Source organism: Hippocampus guttulatus, chromosome 10, assembly GCF_054856545.1.
Source record: "Hippocampus guttulatus isolate MCC_2025c chromosome 10, RoL_Hgut_1.0, whole genome shotgun sequence".
Classification (NCBI taxonomy): Eukaryota; Metazoa; Chordata; class Actinopteri; order Syngnathiformes; family Syngnathidae; genus Hippocampus; species Hippocampus guttulatus.
The window spans coordinates 2,057,504-2,074,165 of NC_141270.1; the positions used below are offsets into that span (position 1 = coordinate 2,057,504).

The window sequence follows — 16,662 nt, forward strand, 5'->3', positions numbered from 1 at the left end:
ATGCCTCCTCAAATTTTTACCCTTAACTCGTAATGGTTGTACAGCTTGGACGATAGTGTAAATTTGTCTTCTTTATAACTCAACAGAGCCATCGTCGAAACTGAGTACAATTTTTTATTATGACAATATAAAGTGTACCGTCCCCTCCAAAAACTCAACACACAGCCATTAATTCAGCTCGGGTCCAGAGTTCAGAGTAAATATGGTGAAGCAGCACTTTGCTGTTACGCCGCAAGCAAATGGAAGAATAAGCTGCCAACACAAGTCACCACCAACTGTAAAGGTTTTCCCACACCTGCTATTCAGGTCTTTGAAAAAAAAACATTTTAAATCCCAAATCATCTTACACTGTACGTTCGGATGGTAATTTTAATAAGCAACTTTTTTTTACTTCTTTAGTCTGCTTTTAAATGTCTTTAACTCTTTTGTTTGTAAATGCTTTTAAATGTACCTATGTGAAGTTTATGTGAGGCACATTGTGTCTGAACTATATCACTATATCAATAAAGCTGCAAAAGTGAGTACACCCCTGCGTGAGAAAGTCAAACGTTTTTGCTACAATTTGGTCACCTTAGAGAACGGCTTATATAACACTATAAAAACTATCTCTTTTCACCACGCAGGCAACAAAAAGGAGTACACCCCTACACGAGACTGCATAAATTACCTGTAGAAGATCTGTAAGTACAGACTTTTAGCTGTGTGGAGAGTTCTCCCCTTCCACAAAAACAAACTCGTGCTTCTATTCCCACTGCACGTGTACAAGTGAACTTCATGTCCTCATATCATTGCCGTCTTTTTTTTTTCTTTTTCTTTTTTGCCCACCCCTTTTAACATTTTCGGTCGCCTATCAGGTCGATATTAATCATTCATTATTTGTAAAAGCAGGTGTGTCATGCCTGACTAATTAAAAAAAAAAACAGCATCCGCGTGCTTACGGTTAGCCGCGCTCCTGCCGGCCGGCGAGAACAGCTTCGAACCGGTTTGCTCGCCGGCCACACAGCGGCCACAAAACGAGAAAAAAGAAGGAGGGAGGAGAAGGCGGAGGCGCAGTGCGCTGATGCTCGGCCTCCAGTTGACACCTCCTCTACTAGACGTCACCAAAATAACGGCGAGGTGGTTTGTCCCCCCCCCCCCCCTACTACAAAAGCGCAGGTCGTTTTCCCCATCCAGGAGGCTCCATCCTACATGGAAAGTTGCCGCGAACGAGCGCGTATCGCCACCGCGAGCAGCGGCCGTTGTTGAGGTGAGTGCCGACGTGGATTCTTCAAAACAAAACAAAGACACAAAGGGGGGGTGGGGGGGGGAAACATCTTTCTATTCTTGTGCCCGGAAGTCTCTCGTGCGTTGTCTTTCGCTGTAATCTGACGAACCGTGACAAATGACAAGAGAGCCTGGCGCTGTTTTGTCTTTGCGTTGTCAACAAAGCGCGCCTGAAGGCTGAACGCTAATGTTGCTGCAGTGGTGCGTTCGCAAAACGGGCTGGGACCAAAAGCAGGCCGACGCTTTTTCAAAACAATTGATTTGGAGGAAGGATGGAAGCACGCTGCGACTTCAAGTTCCTTACACTGCTTTTGAAACCTTCACTCTTGAATCAAAGCACCAAGCCTATTTTGAAAATCAAAATCTGTCTTCAAACCTTAACCCTTATCCGAAATCCCCACACCCGGTTCTGACAACCCTCATTTGAAACCCTGACCCGGCCTATTAACCCTATTTTGCAATCCTATCCCTGGCTTGAAACCATAATTCAAAACCCAAACTATAAAACCAGAACTTATTCCGGTATGAGTAACGACACCTGTCGTACTTTTGATAGCTAAAATTAAATTCAACACAATGGTGAAAATTTGTTGCATCATTAAAAACGTTCCTTTCTGACGCAGATGGTAATTCTTCAACTGTTGCAGTATAGTGCCAACTACTGAAAAGGAGTCCGATTTTGATTTTTTTTTTTGCCTTAAGTATCAGTGGCTAGTATCGGGAGCCTCCATAAGTACACAACATCTTAAAATAATTCTGGTTTTGGCCCGATAGTGATACCTAATTTTGGTGCTCGCCCATCCCTACTTGAAACCCTAATCCTGCCTTCAAAACATGCTCTTAAACATTCCAGGAGGACCTGATATTTGCCTTGAAAGCTTTACCTTGCTTGAAACAACTGCAACTGAAAGAGTTCATCTCGAAACCTTGCAATTTGTGTGTGGCCATTTTCAGCAACGTTTTGAAAACTGTTGAAGGACATGTGGAGAAAATGAGAATGTGTTTCGTAAATGTAACTGAGTAATTGTTGCGAGTCAAGATAAAGATGCTGGCCGCACACAGCAGCAAGACTACCCCCCCCCCCCCAACTTTCCCCTCCTCCAAGGTGTGGTTTACAAGCACAAAAAGTGCACCGGTTTTGTCCTCAGAGACACATTGAGGTGGTGGCCTCCGAGTGTTGTGCTTTGCAAAATATGCCGACTAATTCATTTGCCCACCCCGCGCACACACACAGGTAGCCACTTCCTCACCCGGCGGGCACCGGCGACGTCGCCGACATGGCTTCCAGAGCGCTGGACGGCGGCTGGGGGTGGGCGATCGTGGTGGCCTCCTTCCTGGCCCAGCTGCTGGCTTACGGCTCCCCGCAGTCGGTGGGCGTCCTCTACCCGGAGTGGCTGCACGCCTTCCAGGAGGGCAAGGGCCTGACGGCCTGGGTGGGCTCCCTGGTGGCCGGAGTGGGCCTCATTGCTAGTGAGTACCGCACAGTCGATCCAATGCGAAGTCCGCTAACTTTGTCGGAAATAGATTCCCTGAACAATTTTGTGCTTGTGATTGCTGTTTCTTATACATTGTTTGCATTCTTTTGCAACACAACTGGCAAAAAAAAAAAAAAAAAAAGCTATAATGATCTAGCGGTCAGTACATCACTATCATAAAGCTCGGGAAATGAGGAACAAACAAAAAAACAGTCGTAAAGGACAATCAAAGAATTTTCAATCGTGGCAGCAGCACTTCATTCAGTCGTTACTGTAAGGCAAGGATCAGCAATCTTTTCCAAACTGAGAGCAACTTCCTGGCACTGAATAATTGACGAACTAAAACCGCATCATACATGTATAAAATGGACTAAATGTAATTAAAGTGAAAATGTTATTTGCGTTTGACTTTCTAAAGAACATTCAGCAAACGTGAGCTTCCAGGGTTGATTTTAAATGAACTCGAATTAAGGTCAAACCGTTGTTCGGAAATTGTTGTTGACTTTGTTGTATGCTGCTCCTCGTGACCTTTTTTCTATCCTTAACTCAACAAATAAAACCTGTTTTTAAAAAAACATCTAATTATAGCAATAAAGCCTAAACTAAAACAAAGCACTTTTGAAAAATAAACACATGTCTCTAAACACTCATTAAAACAAACCGAATTTAGTGGGGGAGGCAAAATTTAAGCACTGGAGCTTTGTCTCTGACAGTAGATCTTCTTTCAGATTGTGCATCTCTATTTGTGCGTGAATGCCAGTTATGGCCGACAAGTCGATTACGAAAGAGCGGCTGCTCCCTCACAGTAACCAATGGATGTTTTGTCCTGGCCTTTTATGATTTGGCACCATCATCTGCTGACATGGCGCGATGATGCCAATCGCGCTCCTAAAAAGTAGCGCACTAAAGCTTTACACCCGACCTTGTTTCCTTCCGCTTGTTGATAAAGCAGACGACGGACGCTTGGGGGGCATTAAAAATGATGGCGCTGAGCCACGGGTATTTTCTGTCGCGTTTGCATGCGCAAGGGAAAACGAGACGTCACTTTGATGAGCACTTAGTGGCTCCCTGGCTCGAGCTGAGCCGCCGCCATTGAGATTGACATGGAAAAGCAAACAAGGAGGAGTGAGAAGATTGCTTTTGAACCACATGGAAGTGGGGGGGGGGGGGGGGGGAACAGCGGGTCAAAAGGAGAAGCACTGATGCAAATACATATTTGGAACCAAAATGTCAACGCGGGGTCAAACAGTCAGCAAGTCGCAGCCAAAGATGAAACTGACAAGGAAAATAAATGCAAAACGACTGCACGATGGAAAAAAAAAACTGTCACCTCCCTTCCAGGATTAACATTTGTAGAATGCCAAGTGTGCAAAATTTTGATAGTTTGATAGGTTTGATATTTTCTTGATAAATGCAAGCACTTTTAGAGCAGTCTCTCGATGCAGAGGATAAAGAGTATGACCGTGTACGTATGTACGTGTGTGTGAGTGTGTGTGTGGATATATTAAAAAATACAGAGGAAAAATCCATTTGATCCATCTCTGGATCTGTGGGTTGCAGTATGAATCAAGGACAGAACGTCTCCAAGCGTAACCATTGCAAGGCGCTTTACCTTCATCCAAAACAATTTTTTGATTCAAATTGGCTTTCGATGACAGAGTAGAAGGGGCCCGCCTAACGTCTCGCGGTCTGCTGCCAAGAGGACTGACGCAGGTGATTCAGACCAGGCAGACCTGGCAACGGGCCTGGTCGGGTTCTGGGCCAACGTGACCCAGCTGCAGCACTTGCTGCACGTAAATGATGTGCAGCACACAAAAAACTTTGGGGAGTGCCAAGATCTTTTGGTCCTCGGGGGGGGCTTTTTCTTTGGCTTCTTCAGAAAGATTTGTCAGCACTTCTGTAAGGTTCCTTTTGCCTCCAAAATGAAACGACATAACCCCCCCCCCCCCCCCCCTCCTCTCCCCCGTCTCTCTGCGTAGGTCCCGTGTGCAGCGCCTGCGTGGACAACTTCGGCGCTCGCCCCGTCACCATCTTCAGCGGCGTCATGGTGGCCGGCGGCCTGATGCTCAGTGCCTTCGCTCCCAACGTCCAGTTCCTCATCTTCTCCTACGGCATTGTCGTCGGTAAGCCTTTGATGTCAAGGCGCTCACATGCGTGGCCTAAGCTTCTTCTTCTTCTCCTTTTCAAACGCCCGGGAGTATTAACGAGTCGGATAATCGCTGGAAACGGCTTCGATGATGTCATGCAGGAGCTGATTACAGCTCGTGACAGGCACTCTGGAAGCGCTTGTTTGACATCACATCGGCAACTGAAAAAAGAACATTTGCGGCTTGATTTTTCGGCCGGGTGGACGACACCATGCGTATTTCAGGACGCTCGTTTATTTATAGAAATGCCTCCTCGCGCGCGCATTGCGGCGTTTTTGCAGCTCGCCGCCGTGTGTCGTATAAGCGCCTCATGCGTATGGATTTCGCACAGCAATGCCGTATATCGTAAACATGATCGGAAAGTATACCATTTACGTATATTTTGTTGACCTATAATGTGCTGTACCCTCCTTTTTGGTGTGCATAATCTTTCCACATAATTCACCCGATTTCACATTATTCCGATCGCAACGTATTGCCCCAAAAATCTTGTCATGCGGGGTATTAAATGACTCATTCCAAACATTCTCGAGTTTTGCCCAAATTGTACATTTTCAACCAAAGATTGCACATTCATTTGCAATGGGTCACCAAAAACAAAAAACACAGCGCATTCAATTCGACTTGGGAATCATTTTGAACACACCAAAAATTCCCACGCACCAAAAAGTCACCAAAAACGTGACCGCTATTATCCAAAATCTCTCTTCATTCATGATGACACACTCAACAAAACCGATTCACATCATTCCTATTCCCAAAATGTTCAGTTCAGCCCGGGAATGATTGCAAACATGCCAAAATTTCTGCGCCCCACAAAAAAAAAAAAAGAAAGGACAAATTCTTTCCCAATGACACATTAAAAAACAAAAAACATCAATTTCATTCCAGATCTTTCTAAATCATTCCACATGCTTCCATATTTTTTTTTCTCCATTCAGCCTTTTAGCCGCCACACGCCAATTTCTCCAGAAATGGCGCATGTCTAGCTTGTAATAAACATGTCTTGTGTGTTTTTTGACTAAGAGAAATTGCTCTCACGTCTCTGCCTGCCTTTTCGTCTCCACCTCACATAGGTCTGGGTTGCGGTCTGGTCTACGCAGCCACCTTGACAATCACCTGTCAGTATTTTGACAAGAGACGCGGCCTCGCCCTCGGCATCGTCACCACAGGTACCGCTCGCGCCTCCCCCCCTGCCGCTCTTGAGTTCTGCATGCTTACTGCTTGATTGCCGCACTTGGATGAGGGCGATAAGCATTTGTCAGTTATCTCTAAACTGACCACAAACAACCGAAATTTGGACGGCTGCCAAATAGCCGAGAATCGCGCGATGGGTGACGCCACCCGAGCTCCAGTCACTTCCCGCGTAAAGTCCGCGTGCACACCCATCGAACGCAGGACGTTATGGAAGCTGCTGTGCCTTTCACATTTTTCTTTTTTTATATTCGTTCCTCATTATTTTTCGAGGTACTCGAGCTATAGAAATGAGCGAGATGGTCACAACGGTTTGAGCTTCAGCAGAGCCAAATTAATTCGGGTCACTCTCTGTTGTCATGAGCCGACCTCGGGTCAGTTGACTTCAGGGTTACAATAGTTGAGGATTTTTCATTAGAGTTCATTTTTGTTTCAGTTTGACTTTCTGGGGGGGGTTAAGCAAATTTGGTCATTTTTAGTAGTTTTTATTTTTGGAAAATGCTTAGTTTTAGTATTAGTTTTTTAATATATCTGGAGTATTTGTCATGTGCAAAAAGAAATCACTAAATATTGTGTAATAATTTAAATAAACTAAGTTTGTCTTTTCTTTTTCTGTACAGAACGACAGCAAGAGCGAAATAAATAAATGTATTTATTGATTATTAGAAATATAATAGTATAATATTTATTATTCCACTTGCCCAAACGCGGCCGACGAGGACAAACGCGATCGAATCGTCGTCTCTCGTCTTGAACTTATAAGATTGCGGATGCCTCTCGTCCAGGCACCAGCGTCGGAGCCTTCATCTACGCCACGGCTCAGAACGAGCTGATCGTGCTGTACGGCCTGGACGGCTGCCTCCTGATCATCGGCGCGCTGGCGCTCAACCTCATGGCCTGCGCCGGCTTCATGAGGCCCCTCGACATGCCGGGCTACTACCTCAAACGGCGGGCGGCCCTGGAACGCAACACGGAGCGGCAGCTCCTGGAAAAGCCCCGGCCGGACGAGCTGAAGATGGCGCCGGGTTCCGCAACGTCCCCTCAGGAAAAAAGCCTGATGGGGAAGGAGCTCCTCATCGCCATCGACGGCATGGATGCCGGCGAGAAGAAGCGCAGCGGCTTCCTGGCTCGGCTGGACCTCATGAAAGTCATCAAGAAAAAGAGGCAGGCCTACTCCTCGTACATGAGCTCCATGTACGAGCTGCTGCAAAACCAAGCCATGGTGGCCTTCTGCATCGGCGTCTTCCTGTTCAGCCTGGGAGCGTTCCCTCCGGTGCTCTTAATCGAGGACGTGGCGCAGAGCCAGGGGCTCGTCGAAGAGGTCGCCGTCATCCCCCTGGTCTCCATCGGCGCCATCGCCACCTGCGTGGGCAAGCTGGCGCTGGGGATCCTGGTGGACATCAGCTGGATCAACAGCATCTACCTGTACGCCTTCACCATGTTCGCCGGAGGCGTCGCGCTCTTGCTCATCCCCGTCGTTCAAAGCTACTTGGGGCTGCAGATCCTCTCCGCCGTCCTGGGCTTCTTCTCGGGAAACTGGTCCATCACGTCCTACGTGACCACGAAGACCGTCGGCTTGGACAAGCTCACGCAAGCCCACGGGATCGTCATGTTCTTTGGCGGATTTGGCATCATGCTGGGACCGCCCGTTGTCGGTAAGTCGTGTTAAAAAAAAAAAAACGATCAACATGACGTCAAAATAAGAACCGGGTTCCGTTGGGATCAGGTCTCCGAGCTCCCCAAAGAATTAAGACCCGCTTTCGCAGTGACAGGCCTACCTGAAAAAGGAGGCGCTTCCCGCAAAGTGTTCTAACCACCGAAGAACCGGGCCACTTTGCACAAAGTCCTGGTCCTTTTCGCATTGAATAAAATCGACCCAGAACGGGTCGACTGTGCACGTGGCAGAATTCGCGAAGAAACTCGACCCGCAAAAGTAACGGAACGATCAAAAATAAAGAGGCCTGCTTTGGGCCAAGTGACAGAAATCCCAAAGAACTCGTCCACTGTGCATGAGACAGAAGCGCCCCCAAAGTGGCTTTGTTTCATGAAACCGGACAGAATTGCCACACAACTGGACCCGCTTCCTGCAAAGTGACGGAACAACCGCTGACCTAAACCCGCTTTGCTTGTGACCAAATTCTAGGTCCATTTTGAGCTGCGACAAAAAGAGAGTCGATGCCCAAACTACGGCATGTGGGTCATTTGCGGCACGTCGTCCATTTTGTAGCGGCCCGCGACATCGCCAAAAAATAAATAAAAAAACGCAACTGAAAATAACTTTTCGCATCGGCCGCAAAGTTTGTTAAAAAAGGCGAACGTGTGGGCAGAGTGGCTTTTATCCTTCCATTTTCCCCTGACCTAAGAACTAACTACGCCCAGCTTGCTCAGAGTGACAAATCTACATGGGAAGTGTGCCTGCTTTTTTTTTTTTTTTTTTTTTTTAATGATACACCATAGATAACTCAGACCAATTCTTTTGGTTCCATGTTCCAGAAATCCTCACCGGCTATTTGCCCTTTGATCACTTTTCAGGCTGGTTCTTTGACTGGACGCAGTCTTACGACCTGGCGTTCTACTTCAGTGGCGGCTGCGTGTTGCTGGGCGCGCTGGTTCTCTCCCTGCTCACGCTGCCTTGCCGCAGCAGGAAACCCTCGCCCGACGACGACGGCGACGACCGGCCGGACGTCCAGTACACCGGCAACTGCGACAAGGTGGCCTCTGTAGCATGAAGACGGACCACCCTCGGGGGGGGGCGGGGCCACCCTCCCGCAGCGCTCAGCAACCGTTCTGTGTTAAGAGCACGGTTTGCCCTGGCAACCGCTGCCAGGTTTCCGACCGCCAAAAACCCTCGCCAGGGGGTGGGGAGACACTGGCCTTTCCTCCCAAAAACCACGCCTGCATTTCTCAGGTTCATGCCAAACACACATTGCACATCAGCTGATGGAACAACACCGACGTAGGTGGCGGTCTCTTTATTTTATAGCCTCATTTTACGAGGCGGTCCAAATCGATGATCTCGTCAAACGGCTCCGTGGGAAAAAAAACAAACAAAAAACTTGAAACCACTGAAAACGCACAACCAGACCTTCAAGAATTGAGACGACTGAGCTTCTTTCCTACTCTTAAACAGCAACAGGTTTTGTGTTTGTATGTATTGAATTCCACCTCGTACGCGACAAAAGCATCGCTGATCGTTAATGCCTGTCAACACGTACTGCCTGTGTGAACAATGCACACGCCTTGCTTTGTTTGTCTGTTTTTTTTTTTGTCACTTTTCGAACCCGAATACCACAACATGAGCTACACTTGCACAATCCATTGAGGTCCAATACAAGAGCCCTGCCAAAAAGATGACGCTCAGTATTGATTGACACAGTCAGAGGCATTCATTTTACAATGTGTATTTTTCCATGTTGTTGAACTTTTGTTTCTTTTGTCTTTTTTTTTTAAACACTTGCCCGGAGTGTGCAAGTGTACCTAATGCATCCTTTTTTCAGGATCAGCAAGCAAAATGTCTATTTCTTTTTTTTCCATCTCTTTTTGAGATTATTTTGACCAGGCTGGTCCTTCATCATGCATTTTTTTGTATATGTTGTGTATGTTAGTATATGCGCAGATTTATGTTTTGTTTTATATACTTTTTGTATTAGCACTAGTTTAAGTCCGATGTACTAGTGACTTATATATATCCACCTGCCTGTAGATCTGTAAATCATGTCTTAAGTTAGAACTGTGTACATGCAATCACACGTAGGCTTTGAGAACATTCACTTGAATGTTGTTCAGGAGACCACTGAAAATAGTTCCAGTAGCAGGTAAAGTTTATTTGTTTTTTTTCTTGGGGCGGTTGGAGGGTGTGTTTGTGAACACAGTATAGGGTGCAGATGCGATGCAACGGACAGTGACTTTGCATAGACAGTTATGCCTGTTTTCTTACACTTATATGTGTGTAATTTATTTCAGTTCCGTTATTTTCTATGTATTGTGCCAATTAAAGATGTTTTGAAGTCTTGACAACTGTGCGCTTATTTTATGCAGTGTACGGATGGAGACTAGTCAGTGAGTTGGGCTATTTGATTATTGTATGAACGTTTACGATGGATTAGTTCTAAATTGTAAGCATGTTTACCTCACAGTTGACAGGTTGTGGGGTTTGAATTGAATGGGCTTTTCTCCTGGTACACCTGCTTCCTTCCTTCCACATCTCCCAAACATTCTTGTTAATATTTTGGTTACGTTATTTCGGCACAGGGGGGTAAGTTATCGGTGCAGATTGAATGTATGTGATTGTGGTTTAAAAAGAGTTTATTTTTTTTTAGATACAATCGTTTATACCCCCCCCCCCCCCCACCAAGTAACATGGTTTATTCTTATTTACATGCCAAATTATGCTAATCAGGCTGCTGTGACAGGCATTGTGGGCGTGGCTTCCTACGTCGACAGCCACGGAAGAAGATTGACCTCGATAACGCGAGTATTGATCAAAGAAAGCGTCGACATGACGCCAGTTTTAAAATAAGTTGATCACGCAACGCTATTCATTACGTGTAGATGAACCGAGAACACAAAAAACCCGACGATAGGTCATTATTTACGTTTCATCTTAAACCCGGAAGTTGTAAGCGTTCATAACGTCGCGCCGGTATTTCCGTCCGACGTCTCGCGGACCCGTGATACAAAGAAAGCACAACACAAGCACGCTCTGTTCAAACTCAGTTTAGTATTTGCCTTCTTTTAAAACCTTCAAGTGTCTTACTTAGTTCTTTAGCGATAGTAACGTCAAGTCAGGATGTTGCTTCGTCTTTTTTCGATAGTTTTTTGTGGGCGGCGCAGGGGAGGCGTACAGCCAAAACTGCCCTCATTAATTAGTCCCTAATCGAAACCAAATGGCTGTCTCGCGCTATAATTAATTGAAGAACGCATTCAAAATAGAATGGAAAAGTCGGGCTTTTCCTACATTAGGCAACCCTTTCTGAGAGCAAATGGCAGCAAACGAAGGGAAAGAACCCAAATAGCCAGAGAGTCGAGTGCTTGACGTGCCAGTGGATGTGGCCGCAACATGGGAGGAAAACTTTCATTATTCTACGTAAGTAAAACTCCAGTTCGCTTATGTCCACATTCGTCTACATTTGGAGGTATCTAAACGGTCAGTCATTTCAAAATGACCAGCTGTAATTTTGATTGAAAGACAAATGCTTGCAGTTCTTTTGTGAAGGTCCAGTTCAGTCATCTTAGGTCGCATCGCTCGGTGTGCCAGCGGGCATAGTGTCAAGTGTCGGCCAGTCAAGTTTGGGCAGCCCCGACCGCAAGCCATTCACGTTGTTGCATCTTCTCCCCATGACAGCGTGAAAGGTCTTCGGCAATAAGACTGTGGTTCAGTCTTCATTTCAACCCGGATCTCACCGCTCCTGTCCGGGTCTCGAAGTCTGGAGTGGCGCCCACGTGTGTGTTTGGCATTTCCCTACAGACGCTGAGACAAAACGGGAAGATGATCCACGGCGTACCGCTCGTTCTACGAGATATGGTCGAGTTCTTGGAGAAAAACGGTAACCGCTGGGCACAACCTATGGACGCGTCTTACTCTGTGTGAGTAATTGTCCCGCCAATTTGTGACTCCATTTTCTTTCGTCGTCAGCGATGGATTACAAAGATCTTTTTCGCGTGGGCGGCTCAGTGGCGAAGATCCACCAATTGAGACGGCGGCTGGATCATGGCGAGAAAGTCAATCTGGAGCTGGAGCAAGTGCCCACTGTGGCTTCGCTCCTCAAGCTCTTCTTTCAACAGCTGCCTGACCCCATCGTCCCCGAGTACCAACGCAGAAATCTCGTGCAGAGCTTCAGAGGTAATCTCGAACCGACACGGCCTTGGCAAAAAAAAAAAAAAATTGCCAGTTACAGCCAGTTGTTGATTTTTAAGCCAGTTCAACTATACCAACCATTGTGAGTCTCCTCCCCAAAGTAGATATTTGTCCTATGCCAAGACCAACCTGTAGGAGGCGCTGTGGTGCCAGAGGGGCATCCACAAAACAAAAAAAAAAATCCCATTCATTTGCACCTTGGTTTGCTTCGGTTGACTTTTGGTGCAATTCGGGAACGTGATGCTAAATAAATCCCGCTTTTGTACAAAGAAGAAGAGAAGAACCATGATGTCTGCTTGGCAGAAGCTGAGCTGCACTGTGTTGGATTCCGTACTCATTTTCTCACCTCAGCTTTTGCCTTCCCTAAAACATCCTGAGAATGCTGAAAAGCATTCCAACATATTGACGTCATTCCACCTGCTCCACTATTTGTGTCTGGCAACAGCGCCATCTTCAGGTCGCTTCCTTATTGACTCCCATTCCCTTGTTGGTATGTGGGTGTGCATATCCTGCTTTAGCCAATTCTCCCAGAGACTTTTACAGAATGTCTCAGTCGGGGACCACCGGTGGTGTTTTCATGAGGAATGGGCCGAATAGTCGATTATGAATTCACATCCCCGAGAGTAAATCACATGATTGTGAAGACTTGATGAAGACGCATTCTTGTCCCGTTTCATGTTTACTCTGTAGCCAATCCAGACGAGGCCCAGTTGAACCTGGCCTTGAAAAAACACCTCTGCCGCATCCCGGACGACAACCTCGCCGTCCTGTTGTACTTTGCCGACTTCCTTTCCAAGGTGGCGGCTTGCAGCCAATTGAATCACATGACCGTGGACACCCTCGCCACCGTTTTTGGACCTTGCATCTTTCAGTAAGTTGTTGGAGGGGACATGTAACGCTTGCGCGTGAGCACGGGGCTCCCTCACTTGAGGCATCCTGAGGGTCCCTCAACCGCCTGGTGCTGTCGGGTTCATGGACCGCCATGTCGTGAGGGCCCACAACAACATTTGAACTTTACTTTGGGTTAATCCGAGGCACTTAAAATGGTGGCAGGCGTAATTTGTGTCACAAAAACTTCAATTTAAACTGTTACGTAAGCCATCCTGACCTGTCTTGCCGACCGGCCGTGGTTCACGTTCCCCCACCATGCTGGTCTTGTCTGCACCTCGTGTACCCATTGCGAAGGTCAACACGTGAAGCCGCTCTATTTTTACACGCCACATTGGAGATTTTGATGACTTCAAGCCGAACGTGTCGCCTCGACTCATTTGAATTCACATACTGATGATGTGAAAGCAATTACAACAAAATAGCAGCCACTTGGACGTCGGGGGGGGGGCTGCCTTGTTGCTATGGCGACCTCCTCTCGCACCATTGAACGTTCTCGAATACTGGCAGCCGCAATAAATGGAGCCCAGTAGCAATGGAATTAAATCCTAATGTGTCCATACTTTGAATTTAATAGCGGCGCAATGATCTGATGTTTAACACGTCTGCCCAGCCGTTCTGAGGATGAAGCCGTGTTGCGTGCAGCCTTGAAACTGCTCCCGAGATTTGAATTTTCCATTGATTTAATGTTTCGTTAACCCGGCAGGTCAGTTGCGAGTCGTTTCTCGATCTCGCCGAGGCTGCTACATTGCTAGCATGACTTATTCATGATGGCGTTTCGCCAAAAACGAAGTGCTGCCGCTTTGATGTTCATTTCAAACGATTCTGTTCGATTTTAGCCTGCATGAAAAAAAAAGCCGATAACATCTCCAAAAAAGTAACTTTGCAAAAATATTTTCTTGAAGGCAACGGTCACATCCGGATCTCGAGACGCCGCTGGACAATCAAATGATGTTTCTGCTGTGCACGACCCCCTCCGCTAGATGGCAGTGTTTCGCAATTCATTTTGTTTCCCTTTGCAGCGTTCCCGCCGGCTCCAAGATGCTGGAGGAGCAGAACGTGTGCAACACCGTGATGGTCCATCTTCTCCGGAAGCACAAGATCCTCCCTTTGCCCCCCGGCATCTCCCGCCCACCTTCCCCGGCGTCCTCCAACCCTCAACACTTCTGAGGTAACTTTTTGAAGTTCTTGCCAATGTCAAAAAAAAGCTGAGTAATTATATCTATATAAAAAAGATCTCATATTCGTCTCTGACAAACCATTAATTGATTAGTTTTTAGTATGAAAGATCCTGATAGGGATTTTAATTTTGCGTCACAATGTGATCTTCTAGGCCAAAACAATCCCACTTTTTATTATTCTGAATCTTTTCAGCGCGATGAGCTTGTGCTTAGCATGTTCTGACACAGGAATTAATTTACACCTTCTGAGTCACGATGGATTTTGTAATCCTCCGCAAGCAGCCACCGACCAAATTTTGTGACTGTTGAGTGTGAACTGTGACTGTTGCTTGGCTGTTAAGTGTCCTCCAACGAAATGCTACCGGTCCAGGATGTACCCCCACGCCGCTTGCCAAATGTCCGCTGGGATGAGCTCCAGCTCCAAAATGGATTTTCACTCCTTTTCATAGTTTGGCCTTGGTGGAGGCCTGCGCTCAACTTGGTGATGTTGCAGTCCAGATGTTGCAGAGTTGCTCATCTGGACGTTCTGATGAATTCACGACCCGCCGATCCGTTTTAAATGTAGTGTGTCCACAACACTTGAAGCCAAACTTCAGCTTGTCGCACAAATCTATCGACGACGCCTGAGGCAGCTCATGATGTGATCTCTGGAACTGAAGGCCTCCCTTTGTCACGAGGCTTTACTAAACGACGAGAAACAACAACACTGGAACTAGATTCCACCCTGTCTGCTCAGCACTGCACCGGAAATGCTGTGAATAGCTTTCAAAATAAAAGCTCAAACAGGAAGTGCTGCGTTAAATGCCTTAACCTTGCTGTCTTAACAGCGTTCGGTAAATCTGCCTTTGTTCAGTGTCAAATGTTTTGGATGCTTCTCATACTTGTTCAGCTCAACACTGACGGCGATCTTGTACGAACATTCCCATGTAAATTTCATTGCTCGTGATTTTCAATCATGTGGCTCAAAGTAGCCGGCATCTGATTTGCGTGACAAAACAAGTCATGTCACTTTGGTAAAGTTGGCTCGGAAGTTGTCCATTCAAGCCCCCCCCCCCCCCCCCAAAAAAAGCCTGGCTGACATTGCTGTTCTCATCTCCACTGACGTGATGTGATTTCTTGGGACGCTGCGGCCGTTCTTGTCCTCCTTTGAGCCAGCTTGACTCGCCTTGGCTCGGCTCGCCCTGCGCTCGTTGTGACAAGTGGGTTATTGGAGCAGTGCGATGCCCACAGACGCGCTTTTGATATGATTCCAGTCCAAATAACACGGAGCCGCCGTGGGGGTGTCACATGACCGCTAACCGGCTACTTTGCGCTGACCTAGTAGGGGTGGCACACTGCTTCCAGAGAGCAGAGCTGCAGGACAGGTTGTCTCATTTGTGCCTCGCTGATGTCACGCATGACTAAAGCAGAACCTTAATGGACTTGCCAGATGGCCTCCGAGCAACATGGAGCCACAACACACACACACACACACACACACGAATACACAAACTTTGGGACAGATTTGATACAATATTGATTCCAAATTTAGACATCATTTGTCTCATAATTGTATTCACTAAATTTTCTGAGGGTCGCGAAATGAACTTTGTGTCCTCGCAACACGTACATTTTTATTGCGGTTGCAGTCGCGTAAAACTCCTTTTCCCAATATCTTTTCTCAGAATGAGGCCACTTCGTAAACAGACGAATCCTACACGCAAGGGAGATCTTTACAAAGGCAGAAACATCCGTCAGCACTCTCGCAATGTCCCTAATCATGCACGTTGGCATCCAAAGCGCACAAACTTGTCGCAAGATCGGATTTGTTTGTCATGTGGCTTCTGTCGCCGTTCCTTGTGTGTATGTGCCGCGCTTGATGGGTCGCAGCACAATGACGCACCATCACTGTGTTTGTCCCCCTTCAGGCAAAAGGAGGAGGAGGAGGTGGTGACGCTTCTCCTGATGCGCGCACACACACACACACACACACACACCCACTGACAATTCCACTGGCTATGACGTCCAACGGATGCCTTCATCCTCGCTGCCATTTTTCGACTCCTAATCTGTGACAACGGGGCACCTTGGATGCTCGTGTAAGTATTTATTTTATTTTTAGACTTGGCGTCTTGAAGCGCGCTTGGTTGTGGCCTCCTCCTGTGCCGATGCCCTCTCCCGAAATCCTCCCCCGCCTTCCTCCCTTTCCTGCCCTTGTGACGCACTATGCTGTGTTTTTAAAAAATTTTTTATGAATGAACAGCGCAGGAGCGTGAGAAAGCAGCGCCGGAAGCCATGATGATGATGATGTCAGAGCTACTTATATGCCCCCCCCCCTCTCCCCCGCCCTTTCGCCTCCTTACCCAAAATGCCTCAAAGCAAAACTGCTTTTCATTGCAGCCTCCGACGTTGGTTCACGAGAGCGACGCGACTCCCGCAGCGCCGTCATCGCGTAGCCGCCCCGGCTGGCTCCGACAACGTTGCCGTGGTGACCCCCGCCCAACATCATCATCATCCTCCTTTTCTCTTCGCCCTCCCTCCCCGAGCACGCACGCACACACCCACGCCGCACGCAACGACACGAGCGGTATTCCCGCCGCGCCCCTTCGTGCAGCGTCTGATGAATAATCCATGTGGAGGCAGCTGAGCGGGGGATGCCGGCCGGGGAGAGCGACGCC

General features: G+C 47.3%; 2 protein-coding genes across 2 annotated transcripts; both read left to right on the forward strand.

The window, feature by feature from the left end:
* The first annotated feature begins 653 nt into the window (after positions 1-653).
* Positions 654-10,096, forward strand: LOC147198870 (monocarboxylate transporter 9-like). Its single transcript, XM_086121458.1, has 6 exons — positions 654-1,246; positions 2,498-2,733; positions 4,718-4,861; positions 5,962-6,057; positions 6,865-7,734; positions 8,612-10,096. The coding sequence occupies exons 2-6, from the start codon at positions 2,541-2,543 to the stop codon at positions 8,806-8,808; spliced, it is 1,500 nt and encodes a 499-aa protein (XP_085977584.1). The 5' UTR covers positions 654-1,246; positions 2,498-2,540; the 3' UTR covers positions 8,809-10,096.
* Positions 10,097-10,531: 435 nt separating this feature from the next.
* LOC147198871 (protein FAM13A-like) lies at positions 10,532-16,044 on the forward strand. The gene is made up of 6 exons (XM_086121680.1): positions 10,532-11,165; positions 11,424-11,625; positions 11,715-11,921; positions 12,627-12,807; positions 13,847-13,995; positions 15,913-16,044. The coding sequence occupies exons 1-5, from the start codon at positions 11,139-11,141 to the stop codon at positions 13,992-13,994; spliced, it is 765 nt and encodes a 254-aa protein (XP_085977806.1). The 5' UTR covers positions 10,532-11,138; the 3' UTR covers position 13,995; positions 15,913-16,044.
* The last annotated feature ends 618 nt before the right edge of the window (positions 16,045-16,662 follow it).